At 35.3% G+C, this 27,014-nt stretch overlaps 2 protein-coding genes across 2 annotated transcripts; both read left to right on the top strand.

Annotated features, from left to right (window-relative positions):
* The first annotated feature begins 575 nt into the window (after nucleotides 1-575).
* LOC103949082 (F-box/kelch-repeat protein At3g06240) lies at nucleotides 576-7,248 on the top strand. The gene is given in 8 exon segments (XM_048584340.1): nucleotides 576-1,669; nucleotides 2,041-2,236; nucleotides 2,605-2,675; nucleotides 2,764-2,863; nucleotides 2,946-3,223; nucleotides 3,560-5,905; nucleotides 5,908-6,589; nucleotides 6,904-7,248. Coding segments are annotated over 3 exon segments (1,242 nt in total). The 5' UTR covers nucleotides 576-1,669; nucleotides 2,041-2,236; nucleotides 2,605-2,675; nucleotides 2,764-2,863; nucleotides 2,946-3,223; nucleotides 3,560-5,385; the 3' UTR covers nucleotides 6,944-7,248.
* A 16,240-nt stretch (nucleotides 7,249-23,488) lies between these two features.
* On the top strand, nucleotides 23,489-25,434 carry LOC103949085 (CBL-interacting serine/threonine-protein kinase 6). The gene has a single exon (XM_048584343.1). The coding sequence runs from the start codon at nucleotides 23,835-23,837 to the stop codon at nucleotides 25,131-25,133; it is 1,299 nt and encodes a 432-aa protein (XP_048440300.1). The 5' UTR covers nucleotides 23,489-23,834; the 3' UTR covers nucleotides 25,134-25,434.
* The last annotated feature ends 1,580 nt before the right edge of the window (nucleotides 25,435-27,014 follow it).

A 27,014-nucleotide genomic window follows, 5' to 3' on the forward strand; every position in this document is an offset into this window, starting at 1 on the left:
GACATTGATGCAGGAGAATGGACATAATATTGATCGAATTAAAAAAATAAGGACGAAAATAATAAGTTCAGAGTATTACACGAGTCATTTGTGATAGAAATCCTATTTGATAGTGAAGATTATGTGTGCAAGTTGCAATTTGTGCATGTTGGAGCATAACTTGACCTTTACTTTGAAGGATATCTTAGTGTACGACCGTCGGATTACGTCAAGTGTCAAGTTGATGGCACGCCTCATCCCAATATTAGGAAGGAGGCCTGAACCCACTTACAAGTGTGTGTTTTAAATTTCACTAAATTAACCGATTTTTTTTATATTTTTAGCATATCCGTTAAATATCGATAAATTGTCATATAACATTCACTAAAGTTTTATTTTAGATTTTGAAATAAAAAAGGTTTCCTTTTACATGTTCATATTTTTAAACAAATTTCTAATATTTTCATCGAGAACAATCGATACCGATATAAAAGACACATCGAAAAGCACTAAAACAGATCGAGACGGGACCAAAAAAAGGAAGAACATTTGGACGGTGTTTTTTATTTTTAGTTCCCAAATGCGCGGCCCAAAATCCCGTAAAAAACAAGAAGCGCGAGCCTTAGGGCGGCGAACAGCAAAACCATTAACTTTTTTTTTTTTTTGTTTCGGAAACGCAAAACCAGTGTTCGGAAACGAAGAGAGAAACCCTAGAGAGCATCGTCAGTGTCAGTATGGGTTGACGACAACACAGATACAGTTGTCAGAGCCGGAAAGGACGAAGGAAGACGCAGAGGAGTGCTCGGAAATGAAGGATTCCCAGTCCCTCGCGTCGCGGAGAGGAATTTGAATGGGTTTCCAAGTCTGACTTCAATTTCTCCTATTGATCTCGACACTATCGGAAAATCAAGGTAACAGTTTCCGTGATCATTATTCCAGTTTGTTTTGCTGACGATTAAAGGAAAGGAGAGACGGAGGAGGAGGATATGGTGGCGCAAATACGGTCAAGGTTGCCACCTAAATCTTTGATGCGGTTCAAATGCGTCCGCCAGTTGTGGCGTGATCTGATTGATAGTCCTAGCTTTGTGGCCAGCCACCTCTCAAATTCGAATAATTCGAGTTCGTCCACCGCATTGCCGTCAGGCATTTTGTTGATGGCGAAGAGGATGATAACGAGGATGTTTTAGTGTCATTTCTTAATATTTGCAATGATCGTGTTAATGGCCGTGATGACTTTGTTAAGGTTGTTCACTGTGGGGATTTTTTTATTGGTTTTCGGCTGATCTACAAGATAACGGTACCATCTCTTCATTTGATATGAGTGATGAGGTATTTCATACTATACCAGTTCCATATAATTCCCATGAGAGAAGAGAATGGTGGAGCAGCCTTGCGGTATGGAATCAATCCATGATGCTGATTTCCTTTCACAGTGAAGAAGAAACTGGACTTTCGAATCTGAGCCAAGAATTGAGATTCCTCTGGAATTTTGTTTGAGTGATGAACTTTTTATGGTGGCCACTGATGGACATATTGTCTCCTATAATGTACGCACGCAAAAGCTCAAATACCGTCTTTGTGATGGAATTGAAGATAATCCATGAACTGAAGTTGTTTATGTCGAGAGCATTGTTTCTGTCAAGGGAGACAACAAGTTTAAGGGCACAGATCCGAACAGACTCTCTGCAAGGTATGCAATGCTTCCCCTTCCGTGGTTTTGCTTTTGTAACATAATTTGCATTCCAATTTCAATGTAGACACCTTTCTTTGTGAGGTGTTGTTTGTTCCCTTCAGATACACATGATTATAAGATAGTAATATGGAACAAATTTGCCTACCTTACAATTATTTGCAACTAGAGAGAGGTTCTCTACTTTAATCAATTACTAAGTTGTTTTTCACTTCAGGAGTGTGCTTCTCTCACATGAAACAAGGTTAATTAGGTTTTTTATTTTAATTCATTTACAGTTTTTTCAAGAGTAGATGCATGTGCATGCTCTTATGTTTTTCCCCATTTACTTAAATCTTTTAATTTTGGTTGCCATGTGATACTTATGTTAGGTCATGTTTAGAAGAGGCCAGTGCACAATGGGTGAACGAGCCTATGCTCTGAAAATGGTGTAGCTGCTTGATCTTAGGCAAGAGTACTTTGGTGATAAAGTGGTTTCATGTGATGATGGCATCCAAAAACATAAAATGGGTCTTTGTTTTGTGCTTGGACAAGAATATGTTGTCGATCCTTAATGATACAGAAAATGTAATTACTCGATTCCCTTGATGATACTGAAAATTAGAGGTGCTATAGTTTTAATATGTGTGAACAACACAGCTCTACTTTATTGGATTAAGGCTATATTTTATTACATGCACTTGAAGTTCACCCCAAACTCAGAATGAAGCTCATACCAGACCGAGTTCTGCTGCCCATGCTGTTTTGATTGTTGATGATACAAAAAATTTAAGTTTTTGATTCCCTTGGTGATACTGAAAATTAGAGGTGCTATGTTTTAATATGTGTAATGTAAGCAGTACAACTCTGGAACCAACATGTACTTTATTGGTTTTCTGGCTATAGTTCAATACATGTACTTTGACTTTGGTATTTATTAATTTTGTGTGGTACAGGTGGGTGCAAGTTCAGCCAAAACTCAAAATGAAGCTCCTGCTGGGCTGAGTTCCGCAGCCATGCTGAATCAGTAAGTGATGCTGTACATTTTCTCATTATTTCATTTATTGCATAATTACAACCCAGTTTAGACTGAGTGAGTGTTTTTGTTCATTTAGGGGAAGAGGTAAAGGAAGAGGTGGACCAATGGGCAGAGGAAAAGGGAGAGCCATGGCAAAGGCAATGAAACTCAATTTGCATCTTCTTCTCGAACACTAAGTGAGAGAATCGTACATGCAAAATTTACTTTGTTAACTTAAGGCTTAGTTTGACATTGTTGTTGTGGTTTATGTGCTAAAAGGAAGAGGAAGAGGCAGTCAAGCCATGTCATCATCAAGGCGAATGGAGTTCACGCATCAATCTGCTGTATTGCCATCATCTTCACAAACTGTGACAAGAGGAAGAGGTCAAGGCAGGGCCAATGTAGCAATGGCAACTTCACAAGACTTGCCCTTCCAACCATCAACTTCGGTCAATGCCAAGCCCAGGGGAAGATTAAAACTCTCCTTTTGGAAACCGTGAAGTATATAATCTACTGTTGGAGTTGTGCAACTGAAAGCAACCTGAAGAGAGTTCCTTGTAAGTAACTGTGTCCTTGTTGTGCATAGTTTGAATAGTTTACTCCTCTTTTCTAGTTTAGACCAGTTCCTCTCAAGCTTACTTCATCAGCAATCCTCCAGAGTAAATTGAGCCACCATTTAATAGGGTATATCATTGTCTCATAAATCATTAGGCCAAAATAGAAATATGATTTCTGACTAGGCTAGGTGGGGCAAATTTGATAGGTGATCATATGAACTTTTTATGTTGTCTCAAAGTTAGGATACCGAAGAGTGGCTACTTTGAGCTCGTATATATAGAATACGGTGCCAAATTTGCTCAATGACACAAACTCTTAATCTATTTCCATTACAGATTGCAGCTTCTGAATGAATAGAGCTGACCAATTATAAAGTCAAGAGCCCCAACTCTGACCATTATCAGCCTTGCAAGGCCTTAACAACAACATTCATCAAGTAGTTTTAATGAATCATGTTTGGAAACTGCACTCAGTGGGCTTTTGAATGGTAAGTTTATTGCTTAATTATTGGTAAGAAATAATTAAATGCATAGACTAATTATGGTTAGTCTTTTAAACATGTGGCACAATCTGGAGGGAGGTAAGGCCACACAAGGGTTAGGGGGGTGAGAAAAAATGCATAAACTAACTCTTGATTGACTGACTTAAATTCTGTAAATTAGGACATCTATGGTTCGTTTGGAAATGCTTCTCTAAGAAACAGTAAATTCTGTAAATTAGGACATCTATGGTTCGTTTGGAAATGCTTCTCTAAGAAACAGTTTTTCTGGAAGCTTTTTTAGTATATACATGTAGAAATGAAGAACAGTAAACTTATAATTATGCTGAACACTGGGCAAGCCAAATTTAAATAGTGTGTTGCTATTCCTACCTGATGTCATGTCCTCAACCACCATTAGGGAAAATCTTAACAACAAATTTATTCATTCATAAATGACCTTGATAACCTTTATTTATCGTAATCTAGCCGACTCTTTACTCCCACATAGGCCTAGTAAACCTATATTATTTTCGCTCCGTCTTCTTTAGTTGGATGTAGTGCTTGAAATATATCTTTTCAAGAGATCTTCTCTCGTTGCAGATTATTGATCACCCTGTTTTTTTTTTTTTCTTTACTTTCCATTGTTTCAATTAATCACAATTGACACTAACATAAAGCTTCACTTGAGTTTCGGTTTCGCTATACATAAAGAAGAGTAATTCGCCGATTTCCCCCCTTAACTTGTACCCCATTGCCAATACTACCCATAAAGTTTTATCGTGCCAGTTTCTTCCCTAAAATACTGTGAATGACCAATTTCTCCCTATCTTCAAATTTATCCAAATTGCATCCAAAAAGTAGCATGTTGGTCATTAAATCTTCTATTATGTTTGTTATATTTTCTTTCTTAATGTTGTTGTTATTATTTTTGAAATGTGACATTTTCAATAGAAGGTTAGATGAAATGCGTAGAAACATGGCCGTCTGGGGAAATTGGCCATTTATATTAATTATTGGGAAATCGTCAAAATACTCTCGATTTAGGGAAATGATATCCGCACATCCCATTCCTCCGCCTGCAGATCCCTGTTTATTTATGTTCCTTGATTCTCCTTTTGATTTATTTAGTATAATATCCACAAATAAATGGGGTGTTAAAAAAAATGGTGTGCAGAAATCATGTCCTATATTCATATGGATTATTGTTCACTTCTTTCTTGATATAAATTGTAACGTAAAGTTTGTTCTCGAGACAGATAATAAATGGCATCCACATTTGGAACAATTTTTTTTTTTTCCTTTTTAGCTTATAAAGTCCAAGGTCCCCCGAACCATTCCATCATCGAACAGCAGCAAAAGAAGAAGAACAAACCCTAGAGAGAAATATCAGTATGATTGAGCATTGACTATAACAGAGAGACTAGTCAGAGCCAAGCGGAAGGAAGAAGCAACAAGTGTTTGGAAACGAAGGAATCTCAGTCGCTCCAAAGAGGAATTTGAGTGGATTTTGAAGTTTAATCAATTTGTCCTCTTGGACTCGGCACAATTGGAAATCCAAGGTAAGATTTCCCTTGATCTTGCTCCATCATTGTTCCGCCTTATTTAATTTGCTGAAAAGCATAAAAGGAAAAGTAAAGGAGGAGAAATTAATTATTAATTAATTAATTAATTAATTAGTTCATGGCAAAGTCAAGTAATTTGACGGATGATATGGTGGTGCAAATCCTGTCTCGATTGCCACCTAAATCTTTGATGCGATTGAAATGTGTCCGCAAGCTGTGGCGTGATCTAATTGATAGTCCTAGCTTTGTGGCGAGTCACCTTTCTAACTCGAATTTGAAATCGAAATCAGATTCCTCCACCAGCATTGTTGTAAAACATACTGTTAAAAATGTTGAGGATGATAGAAAGCACATTTTATTGTCATTGCTTAATGTTTGCAAGGATGTTAGTGATGGTGATGATCGTGTTGAGGATCTTGGTGTTGTGTATCCTTTGCTGAGTATATCTTCCCCTAATTTTGAAATTGCGGGTTATTGTGATGGGATTTTTTGTCTAAGTCTTCACTTTTGTCCCGAGGATATTGCTTTAGTCAATCCAGCTATCATGGAATTTCAGTTTCTTCCCAAGTCTGGTCTTCTCCTCCCTCCCCCACAACCAGATGTTGCTGATAGAGTGGATACCATTACCAATGCTATCGGATTGGGTATGATTCCAAAGCTGAAACATACAAGGTGGTTAGAATTGTGAAATTTTTGCCAGGGCCTAGAAAAGCAGAGGTATACACTTTAGGTGCTGATTCTTGGAGAGAGGTCAAGTTTGAAATCGATTGTTCTGTCATCTGGACACCTTCTTTTTATTTCTACTTCAAGGGGGTTTTTTATTGGTTTGCTACTGATCTCCATAATAACGATTTCATCCTTACATTTGATATGGGTGAGGACGTATTTCATAATATACCAGTTCCGTATGATTCCCTGGAGAGATTTGCATGGAATTGCAGCATTGCAGTATGGAATGAATCCATTGCTTTGTTTTGCTACTGCAAAGATGAAGGAACTGGACTTTCTATCTTTGATATATGGGAGATGGATGATTCTACTGATGAGGTAAAAAGTCTGTGGAGTAAGAAACGCTTAACAATCGAATCTGTACCAAGTATAGAGATTCCATTGGTATTTTGGAAGAATGACGAGCTTCTTCTGACGGCCACTGACGGACGTGTTGTCTCCTATAACATACGCACTCAAAAGCTCAAAGACCTTCCTATTCATGGCCTTGAAAATCCACTATATATTCAAGCTGTTCTTTATGCAGAAAGCCTTGTTTCTGTCAGGGGAGGCAATCAGCCTCTGGCTATAGACCCAAACAGATACACTGGAAGGTACGTAATGTTTTTCCTTCGCGTGTTTTTGCTTTTATACATTAATTAGTGTTTAAATTTTGATGTTATATACCCATCTTTGGGAGGTGTTGTTTGTTCCCTCCAGTCTCTTCATGATTGTAACAAAATCAGATGTTCCTGTTGGAATTTTGCAAACTAGGTTCTGTACTTTTAATTTTTCTGTTCTTTCCAGTAACATGCTTCTGACGGAAAACAAGATTGTTTAGGTTTTCGTTCATTCTGATTCACTTACCTTATTTTGTATACATTCATGTGCGTGCTCTTATGTTTTTTTCCCAATTACTTAAATCCAGTGTATCGTTCGAGTTGTACTTTTACCCGAGGCATGTATGAGTTTATGCACTGGAAATTCATGGCTAGGCTGCTGGATCTCAGGAAAGAGTACAGTTGGGATATCGCGTGAGGAAAATGTATGTACTTGTTTCTCTTGTTCTACTTGAATTTCGTTGTTGTGGTGGTGTATTTTGAAATGTTAATTAGGCTAAAGTCGAAAAGACATTGCTGACTTTGGTTGTTGATGTTTTCTTCTCTATCTTATGAACTTTCGTTATCGTCTTAAAATTTAGGTTTACCTTTCGAACTTCAATGTATGGAATTTGGTTTTCTGTTTTAATGGAGCGAACGCTATTTTGTTTACAGATTACATTGCAGGTCCTGTATTTTATTTTATTTGTTCAAAGAATTATGCTTTGAAACTCTACCAAGTGGGCTTATGAATGAATACTGATGGACCAATTATAAAATCTAGAGGCCCAGCTCCGATCATCATCATTTTTGTCAGGCCTTAACCGCAACGGTCTTGTTACATGTTATGCCCAAACTTTTGAACTGACCGGCTTAATCCCATAATACTTGGGTTGGCTAATCGGAATCTGTTTGTGTCCAGTCTAATTTCAAACCCGATTGAGCGCGTTAGAATGAAGAAAATATTTGCCCAAATTTAACCCGACCTCAACCCGATCGTTTATTGGGTTGGGTTGGGTTGATGCATTTCCGGTCCATGTCAACCCAAATTTAACTCCATTTTAAGCCCAAATTCGCTCATGCACATATTATTTATCCCATTCATGTTATTTGAGTTTCGATAAGTTTTTGAATGACTATATTTGAAGTTTATTGGCAGTTTTCATATGAATAATGAATGATAGTGTTACTTTTACATTTCTTTTGGTTGAAGCTTTTGGTATACGTCTTGTAATTTAATTTCAACTTTGCATGGTTTAATCATGGGAACTTTAACGAAAAGCTCTCGGTACTCTTCACTTTAACGAAAAACCACATTTTTACACTAAAAAGTCAATCATGGTACTATTCAGTTTACCCTTTATTTTGTCCTTATCGATAAAACTCAAAGTTTGGTTTTCCTTTTAATCATTAGGCCAAGTTGTCTTCTTTAATTTTTGTTTGGATGGTGATGTATAAATGGAATTTTAACTAATATTGGAGTTGTTTGGTTCAAAATTTAAAAAATCATAAAAAATACAATTTTATAAGATTGAACTCGATAAGTTGGGTGTATAGTGTAACCGAACCTAACTCGAGTAAGTCCGAACTCCATTAACACTTGAACCCAACTAAACCTCCATGAACCTGAACTCAACCCAAGCCCGAATCATGAAGGTTGGGTTAGGGTTTGGTTCACCATCCAACCGTCTAATTCGTCCGAGTTGCACGCCTAACTTAAGCTAGGACATTTACGACCTTCAAATTTCTCTATAGAAAGTAGTTTTCAAGAAATTGCTTTCATTTGAAGCACGTTAAATTGATGAGTGAGATATGCTTTATTATTTGGTTAGGAGTTCAGCAGCTCGTCGAAAGAGTCTCCGGAGGCGAAGATAGGTTGTCAAGAACATAAAGAGGTCGGGTAGTTAGTTGGTCAGGTCTAGTGTGGATCTCACATGACAGTAGTTGGAACTGACAACTCTTTTAGAGTTCCCTCATTTGGAATCTCTAGGTAAAAGAATCAAGTTGGCTCTTGTGAACAACTTGATGCACTTTCTTCCTTCAACATTTTGAGCTAAATCATTTCCACTTTTAGAGATCACCCCAAAAGTTCAAGTAGTTCTTGAAAAAAAAAAAACACTTACAATGAAAGAAAGCACTGTGTTTCGTTTTTTTAACTAGAAGCACTCTTAGCTAAAAAAAAATTCACCGAAAACAAAAACATCATCAAAAGCGTTTTTAATTATCTTAAAATGCTCCTAAACTACTCTAAAAGTACTACAGTATGACCGAGAGAAAACGACTCATCATCCAAAAATGAATGGAGTGGAAGATGGTACTTAATGGATTGTTAATTTATTAAACATGTTCTAGAGTTAGGCAGGTGGATATATTCCTTACCAATCCTCCATTTGTCATCTTATGATTAAGCCTATTATATATAATGACACTCATTGATGTATCTAACATTTCCATAATCTCAAAAAAGGACGAGACTGACGATGATTAAAGCACATTGCCAAGACTGGTAGTTTTTTATAGATTTGGATCCTCTCCTGTGCCCAAGGAGAGGATCCTTTTGATCAAGAACTGTGGATCGTTAGATTTTCATCTAACGATTATAATTATTATAATTTTAAAAGGATATCTTGTTTGTAACCGTTGGATGAAAATTCAATGGTCTACAGTCCTTGATCAGGAGGATCCTCTCCTTCGGATCAGGAGAGGATCCAAATCCGTTTTTATTGAGCATCATATACCACGTGTCACATTTAGATATAGCTTGTCAATTAATTAGGTTAATATAGCACAGAGAGGGACTGACTTTCGTTAGCTTCTTAAGATTTATGGATGAAACTTCAAGCGTAAATATTATGCATCTGCTAGTATTTTTATTGTTTTCGTTTTCATTTTTAAGCGTAAATATTCAATAATATTTACTTTTTAAATTCAATAAATAGTTAGGCCGCTTTTAAGATGGCTTCTATATTCCTTATCTCGTACACAGAAGATGATATTATAACTAAAAACCCTCATTTTCACAAAATATTGTGAGTAAACTCTTGTTAATCAGTTCTGAAAATTTCTTACATGAGTCATCATAAAACATATTTTGGCGGAAATTTAGCCGCACCAACCACCAAACTTCTTCGAAGTTCATGAAGGAAATTTATAGGATGTCCTGATGGATGAAACTCTATTCTAGTTATTTCGATCTCGCTTGTATTTTCATGGGTTTTGTTAGTTTTTTTTCTAGCTTAAAAGATTCCATAACTAAATATTAATCCATAATATAATTGAACAAAAATGGAATTGACATCAATGGCGTGTCACGCTAATGAGCCCTTACCAGTCCAATCTAACATTAGAGACGTGGCAATGACCCTGATAATTATTGTTAATTGCTATTTAACTAAATAATTTACTTAATGATCGTGATGTATATACACATGTCAGTCATTTCACGTGTATACGCATGCCATTCATTTCAAGATCATTTCAAGTTTGAAATCAGTTGAGGTGGTACTAAATAATTTAAACAATGATAATATGTATATGCATGTCAATCGTTTCAACATCATTTTAAATTTGAAATTAGTCGAAAGGGTACTATATAATTTTATCATCAATACAATCTGTGAGAACCTCAGTTGCATTATTGGTCTTTTTTTTTCTTGGTTGAGGAAACCCTATTTGGAAAATTGAGTGGCCAATTTCTTTTAATAGCTTGTCTTCACAACAGTGAATACTTGGATGTTGGAACAATGAGGAGGATAAGGTCGTAATAACACCATGCATGCATATGACAGACAAATTTTCTCCTTCCACAGTTTCCACTTGTGATACAGAACTTTCATGACCAAGTGATTTAATTTTGTTTTCAACAAAAATAATACACGTCCATGGATGGTTAGTAATTATTGTAGCTTTCCGTTTCACCTAAAGTCACCCCGTCATCAAACATAAATTGATCATCTAACATGCAAAACCCTAATTGTTTTTAGGAAATAATGTCTTTATCGTCAGAAGGAGGATATAATGTCATATTCATCACAAAGGACCAAAGCTAGCCTACAAATTTTATATTCTCTATTGACATGTTCAATAATTTGCAAAATACGGTGATTGATACATTTCGTATTTGAGGTTATATATCTGTGATGTGTATATGTTTAAGTATGTCAAGAGGAGAGAGACAAATTGTATCCATAGATTTGTGGACGATACTCTCTTATTTCCGTATGAGGGCCACTCTCTTATTTCCCTATGAGGGCCACCCATTGAGTTATACAAGGTTTGATAGGTCGATCGATTAAGACTAATTATGTAGGTTAATTATAACACCCTAAGATCGCAAGCCACTTCGTTGCCTTGTAAATGATACTACGCACCCTAATCGATCAATTAAATCATTTATAAAATTTGTTCGCATTATAATGTCACTGTATATACCAAGTGGCACTACAAGATACGTAAGTAGTAGGGGCAACAAAATTTGCATCTAAAAGTCTTTATTAGAGGCAAATATCTTGAAAAACCGCCCCTAAGACCATCTCCAACCCTTGGGCTAAAAGCCAAATTTTTTAGCCCGGAAAATTTAGCTTTTAGCCCAAAAACAGTTTTTCTGCTCCAACCCTTTTGGCCTAAAATTTTATAAACATTTTAATCTAAAAATATTTACATTCCGATAAATATTGAAAAATCACTAAATTTTCTACAAAGTAAGCCTTCAACTTTCACCAATCATTCAACTTTCACCAAACTTTCAATTTACCAACCATTCAACACCAAACTTTCAATTTTCACCAACCGTTCAACACCAAACTTTTAACTTTCACCAACCGTTCAACTTTCATCAATCATCCTCTATATAAACACATGTCTAATATTAGTTGATCACACAACCTTTCAACCTTCAATCATCCTCTATATTCACCAAGCTTTCAACTTTCAAAGAGTTTTTGTTTCCTAAAAATCCTTAATATCTCATCAATGGGTGATAGATGAAGGCTTAGCATGGCAATGTAGATGGCATAATACCAAGCAAGGATTGAGATTGAGGATGCAGAATTGATCAACGCCAACGCGGAACTTGTAAACTCGTTTATGCAATATGAGCACCATGGCGAATCTAGCTATCGTGGTTCTGTCATAGGGCGTTCATTTGTGCAGCGTGATAGAGAAGAGTGTCATGACCAAATGATGAAAGATAATTTCATTGAGTGTTTGAGATTTCCTGCTCATGATTTTCGGAGGCGGTTTCGGATGAGGAGAGAGCTTTTTGAAAGCATCTTGAACGTAGTTGTCAATCACAACCCCTACTTTGCAAGGAAGATAGATGTCACAAGCCGACAAAGTTTATCACCTCATCAGAAGCTCACATCTGCTTTTCGCATGCTAGCTAATGGGTGCTCTACAGACTCAACTAACGAGTATTGCCGACTTGCAGGGATTACTGCTATTAAGAACCTGAAGCGATTCTGTCAGGCAATTCAAGCCATATATGGAGCCACATACCTTCACAAGCCAAATTGTGAAGACTTGAAAATGCTTCTATGGAAGGCAGACAGACAAAGAGGCTTCCCTGGCATGATAGGAAGTCTCGATTGAAAAAAACATACCAAATATGTATTAAGAAGATATATTAAGTAACGTATCAAATATGTACCAAGAAGAAATCTACGTTTCATGTGTAATTTGAAAGACTTTTTATTAAAATTTAAGACTACAATATTTATGTATAAGATTTTAGGAGTTTTAAGATATTATCTACAAAAAATTAAAAGGTATATTAAATATAATGGTAAGTCGCATTCATGTGTATTTTGAAAGACTTTTTATTGGAATTAAATTCTACAATATTTATCTACAAGATTTTAGGAGTTTTGAGATATTATCTAAAAAAATTAAAAGGTATATTTATATAATGGCAAGTTAGGTAATTTAAATTATAAAAAAAGCTACTTCTAATCCATGTGATATAAATTGTAGGAAGATATTTAATTAAAACTCTAAAAAGCATAAATGTTTAATCTCAAAATTTTAAAATCTAGGCACTTTTCCTGTAGTGTGGCAAAGTTAACGATGTCCTATTGTCCACACAATAATGGTCAATAAGATTCTCTTTTCAATTCCAATGATATTAAATAGATTTAATTTTGAAGTACGACAAATGAGATTCAAGATCGAGTAAAAAATGTAGAGGAAAGAGCATATTGGTCAAGCCAATTTGTTTACACTTATGTTGCAGTGGAAAACTGAGGTACCAATGTATATGCAGGTTAATTATTATCTTATTCCTTTTCAAACAAATTGGTTGGTATTAGACTCCATCACCCCGAAACTTCTCTCTCCTTCCCCAACACAAGTGTATTAGACTCCTGGTTGTTGGTGGGTCGGATTCATCTTCTATGGCTTGATTTCTAAGGTAGAGATCTATGTACTCCATCGGTTTGTGGCGGTGCCGCCTTACTTGGCCAGATCCATGGCGGGATCTCTTTAAATGCGGTACGGTGGTCTTGGCTAGAGTTTCCTAATCCTCACTTTGGAAATAATTGATCGGTAGATTCCATTTTCGAAGTAGTGGTTTTTTGTAGGATTGTTGTTTGTACTGCAACTAGTGAGTAATGTCTTGCCTATAATGTTATGCGACCTTGCTTATCAGCGATAATTTGATGTGATGTGGTTTCGATTTTGGCAATGGCATTGTGTGTGCCTCGGTTTAGATCTGGTACGTCCACCATTTGTAACAAATTTGTACCGATGGTGCTTGTGGTAGCCATTTACGAGATTACTCTTTATGCTTACATGTGCAAATTACTCCAGACCAATGAATTGATCGCTAAAAAAATATTTCCATTGTGACAACCCTTGTAATTGTTCTTGTTCATTAATGAAATGCTACCGCTTCTTGTCAAAATAAAATTTTTGTTGGTTACAGATCTATCATCTCACATGGTCGCTTTTATTCTGTAATCACCTATAAATAAATAATTGATTAACTGCTAGTTAATTATATTATGGTAAGACATTCAAATCCAGATGTGTCAGTTCGTATGTGATACAACTTCTATTTAAAAATTACTGGGAAAAAAAAACAACAGATCAGAAGAAGCTACTTTCTTCTTCTTCTAATTCTAATATCACCAAATTGATCCCCAAAACATTGACGATTTCACTTGAACTTTCATTTGTTTATTTCTTAACTTAATGCGTATCGAGCAATGCTAGTCAAAGTAAATAAATTTAGAGTTTAATCAAGTTGGTTAAAACGATGTTACTCTTTTTTTGTATTCAAGTATAAATTGTAGCAATAGTCTCTCAACTAAAAATTCATTACTATTGGTTCTTCAACTAAAAATCTATTACCATTGGTCCCTCAACCCATCAAAATCTGTAGCTATAGTCATTTTTGTCAACTTCGTCAGAATTTTGTCAAAATAAGTTATGTTGGAAGAACCATTGCTACAATTGGGGTCCCTCAACTCATCAAAACGTGTAGCTAAAGTCATTTTCGTCAATTTCGTCAAAATTTTGTCAAAATGAGTTATGTTGGAAGGACCATTGCTATAATTGAGTTAATGTTGAGGGACCATTGCTCCAATTGGGTTAAAGTTGATGGACCATTTCTCCAGTTGGATTAAAGTTGAGGGACCAATAGTAATATATTTTAAGTTGAGGGACCATAACTATGCATTTTGATGAGTTGAGGGACCAATGGTAATGAATTTTTAGTTGAGAGACTATTGCTCCAATTAAGTTAAAATTAATGAACCATTCCTACAATTTACTCTTTATTCAAATTTGAATTTTTCTCCCTAGTTTGGATCAATTTAAATAGCTAATGTGTTGGAAGAGTGGCTATATTAAGATAAACTGGAATTAAAAAAAACGTAGAAACAGAATTTAGCTAATCTAGTGGATATGCTTGGTGTAAAGTTAACATATAACAATTAATAGATTTGATTATTGTAATTTATGTAGATCGAGATCTTCAGTATTACATATGTGCAGAAAGAATGCGTTGAATAAAACTGCAACGAAAGAGTGAGAGCTTCTGACATGTAGTTAGCATCAATCCTGCAAATCTGGAGTCCATGAAATTAAAATAGTAGCAATAATTTTCGGAGTTTTTGTCGTTTGTTTGCTTTCATTTGCTATATGTATATTTCTCTCATGCTAGGATTGTCACATCTTGTGACTTTCATAAGTTCATTGTCGTTTATTTATTGCAATAATGCATATATCTTTTGCATCATTGCAATAATGTTTCAACAAATCATATTTATATACACATACATCTTATTGCTCAACCTCTTATCGTAATTATTACTTATTTTGAGTTTTAAATAATCAAAATTCTCTGTATTTGAGTTTAAATCTTCCTTCTCGCATTTTAAATTGTTTAAGAGAAAACTACTCAAACGCCAAAACTTGCATGTTGTGCATGTGGGGTTCTTCAGCCTGCATTTAGGAAGAAATCCATAAGCAACTAATTGAAGAATGAACTTCATGATCGAAGATTTCAGAACCATTGGACCAAAGAAAGTATCAATTAATTAATCAATCAAAAGGCACTGTATTTGTAGGTAATTAGCATGCATGCACTGTTGCACTGTTGCACACCTTCATTCTACTAGCAAAGTAAGTAGCTGGCTGCTGACTAATGTGTCGAGTCGACTAGCACATTTTCTTTTTTATCCGTAATTTGCTCTTCGATCTCAGTAGGCTCATGCATCAAATCCCAATTTATCACATGACTTTAATTAATATTCTTATTAGGGATGGTCAGGTTCACGAATCAACCGCCCAACCCGACCAACCAACCAAAATGGATTGAGTTGGATCGGTTGTGAAGGGAAAAAAACCCGGTCACCCGTTATCTGCACAAGTTCTATGCGGTTTTGAATTTTTATAACCCAATTAAACCGACCCACATCGCTATGATTCATTGGTTTTTCTCTTGGTAGCATTGGTTGTTTCTTCTACAACCAAAGCACAAAATTCTCCCCTCTATGAGTTTTTATGCGATTCCTCAGCACCAGCCCATTTAATATTTCTTGAATATAAGAAAAATCATATCATGAGATTAAAAACAAATAAATAAATGATTATTTTGGTAAAACGATATTTTGGGCGTTAAAAACACTTGTATAATGGATAACTTGTGAAACCCGCCCAACTCAACCTGAATAACAATGGATTGCGTGGGTTGGTTGGTTTCCTTGTTTTCTTGGGTGGCAATAGTTTTGTTAAATATGTACTCGAGCTAAATGAATTGATTTGTGGGTTGTGGCTCAACCCGATGCCCACCACAAGTACCATTTCTTATAAGAAACTTTAACGAAAATTTTTCGGTACTGTTTACTTTAACAAAATTTTATAAAGTTGGTAAAGTAGTCTAACATCTTATAACAACCTATAAGATTTTTTTTAATGTTTAAATATAAAACAACAATTCATATTCTCATAAGCTCCCTCACGTGTGACGACATTCAAACCAAACACATGGACAACAATTATTATGTGACGGGGAGCATGTATGCTTTCACCTGCGAATAAACCTAAAACGGTATCATGAAAATAGTTGAGGTTCCTATTCTAAAATCAATTGTAATAATAAAGAGAGTAGCTTAACTTCTTATAAGTACATACAAAATTGCTGAACTTTTTGACGTGGGACAACTTTAGTAGTCATCAAATATGCTTGTGCTTCTTTAGTACTAATTAGTCAATATTTGGGATTGAAGTAGCTAGCACATCAGCTGGTAGGTTCAAGTTAATTAGTTCTCATAACTATCAATGAATTAATTATGTACATTTATATAAAATGAACCAATTTCGTGCATATGTACGCAGGTATTCGCCTTCACCGGTACTTCATGCTGCTGTTGAGTATTATTAATTTGTCGAACTAGGTATACGATGAATTTGAAGTCAAATATCAGAAATTGTTCTTTTTTTTTTTAAGTCCACAAATAATTTTTCTTTCTTCGATATTTAAAAAATAATTAAAGCGGTTTCTTTTTTGACAAATCTAAGCATGCGCAACAAATTGTAGTCTTAATTAATAAGTTGCGGTGATCCAATCTAGCACATTAAAATATGATCGGATGCCCGACTTTGCAAAAACTTGGGCACAAATTGACATGAGTTTTCCGTGAAGTAAATGATCGGTTTTTTTAGTACAAATATTACAAACGAAAAAGAATTCGAACTCGAGATATCAGAGTAAGAGATATGCACTCACAAAAAATCAACGATAAAAAGTATAGAAGCAAATTCCAAATTTTCTATAATTGTATTTAGAGGTGGAAAATAAACTCATTAAGTAATTAATGAGTACCTATTAAGACTTATTTAGTTGGATTTTACCTTATCATCATCACCACTAACAAACTCACATTTATATTATGGTATCAAATTAAACGTGTATTAAAGCGTACTCTTTAACAATCTTATGAGTTGATATCAAAGCTATATATTCCTAACTAATAATTTACCAAGATAAAAAATAAAAAAAAACTTTTCCAAGACTAGCTAGTTAATTAGTATATATATATAACACTGCCTGTCTACTGAAAAAAAAAAAATGGCAAAGGAGGGTGACATTTTGTATTTTTATGTTATTTTGATGGAAAAAAGAGGGTGGTGTTTTGATCTCTATCTGCAGTTTATCTTTGAATCGTATTTTGTGGCTCTATAAATTTTGTTTTTTGTTTGTCCGCCTTAATGATTCCTATAATCAAAGTGGTCTATTATTTTCAGCCTCAGAATATAGATGATGATCATGATGGCTCACATATAGATTAAAGTACAGTAAAATTTCTTTGCAGTAATATTTTATAATTAGACAATTTTTGTTAAAGTCATAAAAAAATTTGATCTTAATTTGGGACCAGTTATGTATGGGAATAAACTCTATATTGTAATAAGTTATAATTTTTCGTGCTTAAATTAATTTAGAATATATATTGCCTTTTAAACCTTATAATAAAAATCTAGAAAAGGTAAGAAAAAAGAATTATCATGATCTTTGCAGTTATATCTTATCTTAGCTTATTTACATAGAAAATATTTCTGTATCAATATTCAATTATTTAATCTTTGTAATATTTTGTTAATAGTAGTTATCTCCTTTTGTAAGTAAGAGAGTTTAAACTCGACTTAGCATATATACCTTTATATTTACTAATTAGTAATTAGTGCTAGGAACCGGCCGGCCTGAAACACCCGCATCTGCAAGCGGATGTAGATGATCTCTATAGCTATTCAGTATTCAACAGACAAGAACAGATCAATCAATTTATGTATATGAAAGGAATCTTGTCATTTATGGTAATTTCAAATTTGCAATAGATAACCAAATAAATACCATAAATATCAAAATTTTCACATCAGTTCATATTTCTAGAAATATTTAGGGTTTATGCGTCTCTTCAAAGAAATAAAGAAAAAGACATGGGGAGGGCATGTGGGCGGCCAGAAAAACAAGCGTACAGCTGCAGAAAGCATGTTTGTTTTTTTGTGTTAATTAAGTGTTGATGTGGGCCATTCACTCAATATATATGGTACCTGTGACCTGAACCAGAGAAAACTCCTCCACATCCTCCATTTTCTTCTTTTCTCTTTTTAAAAAATGTTTATGTTTGCTCAATTCTATAGGTAAACCGTATTATCAACATCATTAACACGACCTAATTAATTAAGGCCATGATTAGTGACTAGTTAGTGTATGTTTGATAATTTGAGAATATAAAATCGATATTAGTATGCTACGATTTTTAAGAGAGACAACTTTTCAAACAGTGGGTGCCAAAAGATTCAGTATTTAAGAGAAGAAAAAAAAAGAGAAAAAAAAATCAAAACAGTTGGCGGGTGGAATATTCGTCAAATAGCAATAGCGCGCATCGGCAAGATGATATTTCTCTGTCACGGCAACTTCCCCACACCCTCACTCAATTAATATTTGTTCAAACCTAAGCATGCATGCATGCAGCCGCCCAGAAACTCCAATTGTGGTTCCTGGCAATTTCTCATCGTCTTAACCCTGCGGTCTGCTATTTGCACACCACACAAGACTCAGCAGAAACAGAAAAACTTAATTGACTGCCACTTTCTGCACAGAAGCAGCATGTGAATTTCATGTCACGATGATATCAGTGCTTTGCGCTTGGAAGGTTGTTAAAACAAGACTTGTTTTTGTGCTTGGAAGAAGATTCTCTTCGGATTCATTTTATGGGGATTCTCATATTTTAATCGTTCATTGTACATCGTGCAATCAGTTTTCGTCATATACTATTGATGTTTAATTTTAAATTAAAAAATCAAATAATTTATGACCGTACAATTACATGATAAATAACTAAGATATGAAAATTCATATGATTCACAAAGTAGATCCGGATGAGATCCAATTCTGGAAGGTTGATAAGATAAGAACATGGTCACTTTGATATTCGCCCCACATAATCAGATTTCATATATTTCATTAAAATAAATTAAAAGTGCTAATATGTATAAGTTCGTCCTCATAACTGGCATTGCTGGACCACTAGACCAACCAAAAGATGCCACAAAATTTAAAGTAGCACAAATGCACAATGAAGACGAACGTCAATTTTTTTATTCATACAAATAACTAAAAAAGAAAATAAACAAATAATAATAACAAGAATATACGATTTTAATTATAACGTTAATTTAGTAAAATAGTGTCACATTATCATCTTTTGGCAGACAACAGAAAATGTATTAGTTGTCATCAAAATAATATTACTACTAAATTAGAGTTGGAAAAACAACAAAGTGCTATATATATTACTAAATAAATCGAAGATATTTGTGAGAAAATCCATTTGTATACACATGCAAGTTGTTGGCTGTTCTGAAGACAAATAAAGTAACAGTAACAGATGGATGCAATAATACATGCAGAAGCTATATATCTATGTATCTCGTGGTTCAAGTCCTCGATCTGGTCGTGTTTTTTTATGGATTCAGGCATTCAGCCTGCGGCTACAAGTCACCACCAATACAACCATCCCTCTCTGTCTCTCAGTCTGTGTGGCTCTCATGATCCATGGCCATATATGTAGGCCCGATCAAGTTGAAGATAAAAGGATAAAACCTTTTTGACCTTATTATAGCGGCCAAATTGCAGACAGAGTCATTTCTCGTAATGTAAATAATTGACCCTAGTCAAATTTCAAAGTCCAAATACCGATAATTGTATAAACATTATCATGGTATATCATCTACCATGGTAGTGTTTACACTTTTTCGTTTTCTCTTGTTGCAATGCTTGAGGAATTCAAAAATCTATTTTATCATAAAAGGTATAGAGTTTTCGATGTGAGATGACGTCTACTCATGTAAAATTACTTTTTGACGGATTACACATGAAGGTAACGGTGAATCGGTAAATACATTTTTATTAGAGTGTCATGATTTAATTAGGTGTAAACTATATAATTTTTTTTTTTTATGAAATCAAATAATAAACCATTCAAGACAAGAATTATAACTTTATACGTACATAATTCAAACATCATAAACCGAAGTAATTTGACAACAATTTGAGATGAGCAAACACGTCATCCTTCGCTCATTATTTTATGTTCCAAAGGGATTGACAACCAAATTTCTAGGTTTGGATAATGAATTTTAGCGCAAGCACATGATGAAATAAAAGGTTAGGTCGTAGGTCGGGCTAGGGCGGATGCACTAGGAGACCAAGGTGCTCTCAGAAATATTCAGAGTCCGGAAAATAACAGTGTAAAGTTTTTGAAATTCTCATAATGATTTATACCGGTGTTTTTTGTACTTACTAATTGTTTAATGTAATACATGTTAACATATCTTGATAATAATTGATAGGTTGTGTCGACAACACTTGACAAATGCTTTTAATAATATTCATCAGATTGCTTCGTAAATGTTAATATGTATTGACATATACTTAACATGGTTCGATTGACGATAACAAACCCATCAAATGTTTAATAAAATGTCTTTGTGAATAAATTAAAATTTAGGGGCATTTTGATTCAGGTCCAAAAAATTCAGCTGTTTTTGAATTGGGTCCAATTTTATTTGATTTTCTATTGCACCTGTTTTGCTCCTAGAATTTTTTTTTTTAAATTCTTTAAATTTGAATTTTTAAAATTTGAATCTTCAAATACCTTTATCTACCTGTTTTCTAATTAAAAAGACATTATTACAAATTTTATAAGTTTATAAAAAATTAAAAGAAACATTGCTAGAGGTAGATAAAAAATTTGTGATGTAGATAGAATCTATGATAGAGGTAGCCTACGAACAAAAACCTATTGTATAGATAGATAATACAAAATAATCTATGATACAGATAGACTATGAACAGAAACTTATTGTATAGGTAGATAACTCAGTTAATTTGTGATATATAGGTAGATAAACATAATTAATCTTAGATAGATTATCAACAAAATATGTATTATTCATGATACATGCACAATATAATATAAAAAGATTAAAAAAAAAAAAAAAAAAAAAAAAAAAGGAAAAGTGATATAGGTAGATAAAAAATTAAAAAAAATCGTGAAGAAAAATGATATTGAGGGAGGAAACACTAAAGAAAATGCTAATTCGATAGAACTTCAAAGTTAAAAATATATATATAAAAAGGAGAATGAAGCCAAAAAAAAAAAAAAAGAGACGAAGAACCCAAAGCACAAGATTGACTAATACAATTTTTTTTTTTTTAAACCAATCAAATCATCCTTATGAAAGGAGGAGCAGAAGAAGAATATTATGGTAGAAGACTACTGGGAAAAATAACGGAGGAAGAGAAAGATATTGTGAGGGAGAAACAAGAAAAGAGAAATGAACGATTTGGGGAAGGAGAAGAAAAAAAGGAGATTTAAATCCCTAATCCTATAATTAAGGATAAGATTAACATTAATCACAAACTTAAAAAAAACAGTAATTACTTAATTGGTCAATTTAAGGGTAAATTTGGCAAAAGAATACAAATAAGTTTATGTGGATAATGAATCACTGGACCTAACCTAAAAATTAAACAAAATTGGACTATAACTAATAATGGATCGTAAAATTGGACTCATATTAAGTTTCCCCTAAAATTTATTTATACGTTTTACACTATATTTTCATTTGAAAAACTTAAATATTTAACACCTCCCAAGATTCAAATCCTAAATCAGATGGGACCATGCATGAGGTCCTCATCTGAGTTACCACTTACTCCACCAACTGACAAAGTCAGAATCGCGTAGGCTCCACCTCCGATTATTGGGAGCACGCGTCGATCAGTGAGTGGAGAGGTTCTGGAGATGCACTTTGACCTAAGAAATTTGAATAGACTTGGACATACGTGAAACTGAAAGCAACCCAAAGGAATGAAGAAAGGATATTCTTCTCACGCTCCACGTAATCACCACTCGTTCTTTTAACTTCACTTTATTACCATCTTAAACAATATAAAATGCAAATTATGATTTTAATCCCTCTAGTTGTAACCAAGTTTCACTATAGTTCGTATAGAATCAATTTTCGCCAATTAAATTTTGAAATTCACTCGAATCCAGAGATAACATTTTAGTGCATATGTTTACTTAGCAAAAATGAAAAATCGAATGAATCAATAACCTTAAAAATAGAAGACGTACGAAAAGAGAATCAAAACATCAGTCCCATTTTTTATTTTTGTTATTTGACTATGGATATAAATGAAAAACTTATAATTTTTCAATTTCTTTCGTGCAAGTAAATGCAGAAAAAAGTTAGGGAATAAGCTGATTGCATTACCCATGTTTTAATAAACGTAGGGAAGAATCAAACTGATTCTCATTTCTATTTTTTGTAAGTAAACATGTCCTTAATTTTTGTCAAAAGTTTTGGTATTGTTCGTGAATTACATATGCCGAGATGTGATAAACTCACGTCGTGGATCTTTCCAACAAACTGAAACATTGTTTCAATTCAAACTAGTTTACAGAGACCAAACTGGAAGTTCACCAACAATACAAGGACTACAATCATACTTATCATTACTTGAGCGTAGATTAATGTGCTTATTTCGTATTGGCGACACATCATTTGGTTTGCAAGGGTTTAAAATTTGGTTTCACCAAGTAAAATCAAACTATCCTTTTGAAAATTACTGTTAATCAAACTATAGAGACTAAAATGAAACTTTGGCCTGGTTTGGTACTGAAGTGATTCTGAAAAAAGCTGGTATAAAAAAAAGCTGGGAGCTGTTTTTGTGTTTGGTAAACATTCAACTTCAGTTTTTTTTCACAGTTTTGGATGAAAAAAAGACAAAAACAAGAAGCTGCAAAACCTAGCATTGAAAAATTGGCTTTTTTTTTCTTCACATATGTTTTACATAAAAATTTACCAAACACTATAATACTGTTTTTTTTTTTTTTCAAAAGCATTTTTACAAAAAAGCTTACTAAACACTCTGCTGCTTTATTTCTCAGCTGCTTATTCTCACAGCAGCAAAAACAACTTTTTTTCAAAGCACAACAATACCAAACCAGCACTTAGTAAACATTAGGAGGGACCAAGATCATAATTTTATATAAAAATGAAATTGCAGCTACTTATCCCATATGGTGGTTGCATGTCTCGTATCATCACTAACATTAGTCGGGGAAAGCTTATCACCAAAAAATGCACGTGGCCCATACGATTATAAATATAAGAAAAAAGGGGCCAAGCATTGGCAAAAGCAACAAGGATAGAAACGTAACAACACACCTCTGCTCACCCCAGGCTGTGGAGAAATTAACAACCAAGCGAGTTTTGACTCGTAACCCTATACAAGTGGCTTGAAACCGACTGGCACAGGAGGTATGCGGTAAGCCAAGACGGGGGTAAAATCGTAATTCGGATAGAAAGAGCATTATATAAACGGAGGCCATGAGATGAATGGAGAAAAAAGGACAAAAAAGCGAGAGCGAGAGGCCAAAACCCAAAAGAGTTCAGACGCCGCGAACGGTGGTGCTTTCAGAAACCTTAAAAATTTAAGCCGGCTTAGCAAGCTGAAGGTGGTTAGGGAATGCAGAGAGATGAGAGAAGTTTGGCTGCCCAAGCCTGAGCTTTCAGTACGTGTCAGGCGCTGCATCGGCGGCCGGAATTGCCACCGGAAACACGTAGAGGACGGGTGATCCATTCGCCCCTCTTGTTTTCCGAAACGGTTACGTTTTTTTTCTTAAAGAGGCCTTTTGTCAAACACCTTTCGTGCATTTTTTAAAGTTTGTTTTAGTTAACAATGGCCGAGCAGAAAGAAAGCGGCGGCTCGTCGTTGCTGCACGGCAAGTACGAGCTGGGCCGTCTTCTGGGTCACGGCACTTTCGCCAAGGTCTACCACGCCCGACACCTGCCTAGCGGGAAGAACGTGGCGATGAAGGTGGTGGGGAAGGAGAAGGTGATCAAGGTGGGGATGATGGAGCAGGTCAAGAGGGAGATCTCCGTGATGAGGATGGTGAAACACCCCAACATCGTCGAGCTCCACGAGGTCTTGGCGAGCAAGTCCAAGATCTATTTCGCTATGGATCTGGTCCGCGGTGGCGAGCTCTTCGCCAAAATCGCCAAGGGTCGGCTCAAGGAAGACGTCGCCAGGGTGTACTTCCAGCAGCTCATCTCCGCCATCGATTTCTGCCACAGCCGCGGCGTCTACCACCGGGATCTGAAGCCGGAGAACCTCCTCCTCGATGAGGACGGCAATTTGAAGGTCACCGATTTCGGACTCAGTGCTTTCACAGAGCACTTGAAGCAGGACGGGCTTCTCCACACCACATGCGGCACGCCGGCGTACGTGGCCCCAGAGGTCATCGGGAAAAAAGGGTACGATGGTGCCAAGGCGGATCTCTGGTCTTGTGGCGTCATCCTTTACGTGCTTCTCGCCGGGTTTTTGCCGTTTCAAGACGACAATCTCGTGGCCATGTACCGGAAGATTTACAGAGGAGATTTCAAATGCCCGCCGTGGTTATCGTCGGAGGCACGAAGACTCGTGACAAAGCTTCTCGACCCGAATCCAAGTACCCGAATCACCATTTCCAAGGTCATGGACTCCTCCTGGTTCAAAAAATCGGTTCCTAAGATCGTACGGACGAAACAGGAGCAGGAGTTCGACGAGCCGAGCGAGAAGATCCTGTCGAAGCAGACGGAGACGCTGAACGCGTTTCACATAATCTCGCTGTCGGAGGGGTTCGATTTGTCGCCGCTGTTCGAGGAGAAGAAGCGGGAGGAGAGGGAAGAGCTGCGGTTCGCAACGACGCGGCCGGCAAGCAGCGTGATTTCGAAGCTGGAGGAGGTGGCGGTGGCGGGGAAGTTCAGGATAAAGAAGAGCGATTCGATGGTGAGGTTGCAGGGGCAGGAGAGCGGGCGGAAGGGGAAGCTGGCGATAGCGGCGGAGATATTCGCCATGACGCCGTCGTTACTAGTGGTGGAGGTGAAGAAGGACAATGGTGATACGTTGGAGTACAACCAGTTCTGCAGCAAGGAGCTGCGGCCAGCGCTCAAGGACATCGTGTGGACATCCCCCGTCGAGAATTCTACGGCGGCTTGATCGATTAAGATTAAGATCGTGATTAGTGTTGGTTTAATCGTGATTAGTGTTGTTAATTGTTAGTGTTGTTTCGATTAATTAAGGTGGAATAGGAAACTGGGCCCGAGCTTGTAGCCACTGCTTAAAAGCCGTCGCATGATGTCCCTTGCTGTCGTTTTTATCTGTTTTTTCTGATTCTCTTTGTCTTTTGTGCGGTGATAAGTGTAACTGTGAATTTGTGTGAAGACGTCACATAAGCTTGTCCTTTTATTTATTAATTTAATTTTTTAGAAATGTGAATATATATGAAGTAATTTTACAATGGGTTGCTAAACTTGTACATAAGATTGACTCAATTAATTTTGATCTGGGTTACTGTCACAATTACTTTTAATTATGTTTACAATAAACATTTAAAAGTGTTTCTCGATTCTAGAAGTGCTTTTCAGGTCATGGCAGGAGCATATTCAAAAAAGGATTTAATTCTGAAAGAATCAGCAGTCTATCCTGCTGAAGGTCTATCATTGTGCGATACATGTTTAAGTTGTGATTAAAAAAATATTAACTTAAACACATGTTCAGCTGTGATTGGCTCTCAGCAGGACGGGCTGCTGATTCTTCAGCAGGACGGGCTGCTGATTCTTCAGCAGCCAAGTCTTGTTCTTCAAAAAATTGAACTCCTAAAGAAGCACTTGATTTATAATAAAAGTTTTAACATATTTATAATAAGAATTGTTATTGGCACAAAAATCTCATTTTACACTCCATACTTTCTATATTTGGAAAGAAAAATACACTTGTGAGGAGAGTAGAATATGATTTTTGGAATGTCAATAACACTTCCCTTTATAATTAGTAAAAGTGTTTATGAGCATAGTTTGGGGTGATTTTGAATTAGATCAATAAAAGTTAAAATATTAGCAACATAGTTAACAATATTTATGTTAATTATAAAGAGTTCACTCATGTATTGTGATACTCAATGCCTGATTTTGTTTTTTATATTTGAATTCAGAAACTTCTTTTTCTGGTTTTGTTTTTTTCCATTACTCATTCACCTCATACACTTCACACCCCGTGCGACTCATTTACATTTGGATTCAGACACTGTAATGCAATGTGCATTTCCTTGTTTCATTTTTACATTTGGATTCAGACATTGTAATGCATTGCATTGTCTGTTTTCTCGTTATATTTTTCACATTTTGATTCAAACACTGCACTTACACGCCATCTACACTTCATACCATTTTATTTTTTCTCAATTCTTAGAATTTTCAATAAATTTTCTGTCTTTTTTAAGTGTTGTTAATTATTAAGAAAAAATAACAATAACCTTTGCAAATTAGTATAAAGGATCTGAATTCGATCAAGCGGTTTGGTTCTTGGGTGGATATTTGTATTAAAGTTTTTAGGATTTGAATGGTTGTATGCGTGGTGGTTGTTTGAACTCGATCGAGTGGTTTGGTTCAAATCAGGTTGTGGTTTGAACTCATAATTTTCAATAAAATTTCTATCTTTTTTCATTTTCGTATATTTTTGTTCAATTACGCTCTAAAGTCTCAAAGCTCTTATAAATTCTCATTTGCAGAGGGACATCTACATACACAGAGCATATGAGCACCAAATAAAGTTTCATTTTTTTAATATGTATTAATATGGACCTAATTAATGAAAAATTGCATTGATTAAGTTCAAAATAAAAATTGGTCATTGATATATAGCTAATTAGTACCGTTTTCATTGATTAAAGGCTAAAAAACCTATTGTTTTATACAAGAGCAGTCTCAAATAGGCACTTAACAACGAACTCACAACAAAATATGTGTTGTTTTTGTATTTGTGTGCAATAAAATACACGTTGTTTTTGTATTTGTGGGACTTGAACTTGTCCAACAAAAT

This window comes from the organism of the source record quoted next, unplaced genomic scaffold, assembly GCF_019419815.1.
Source record: "Pyrus x bretschneideri cultivar Hongxiangsu unplaced genomic scaffold, Pyrus_bretschneideri_v1 Contig1, whole genome shotgun sequence".
Taxonomy (NCBI): domain Eukaryota; kingdom Viridiplantae; phylum Streptophyta; class Magnoliopsida; order Rosales; family Rosaceae; genus Pyrus; species Pyrus x bretschneideri.

Coding starts and splice junctions, on each gene's coding strand:
- LOC103949085 (XM_048584343.1), top strand. CDS start 23,835: ATGGCCGAGCAGAAAGAAAGCGGCGGCTCGTCGTTGCTGCACGGCAAG.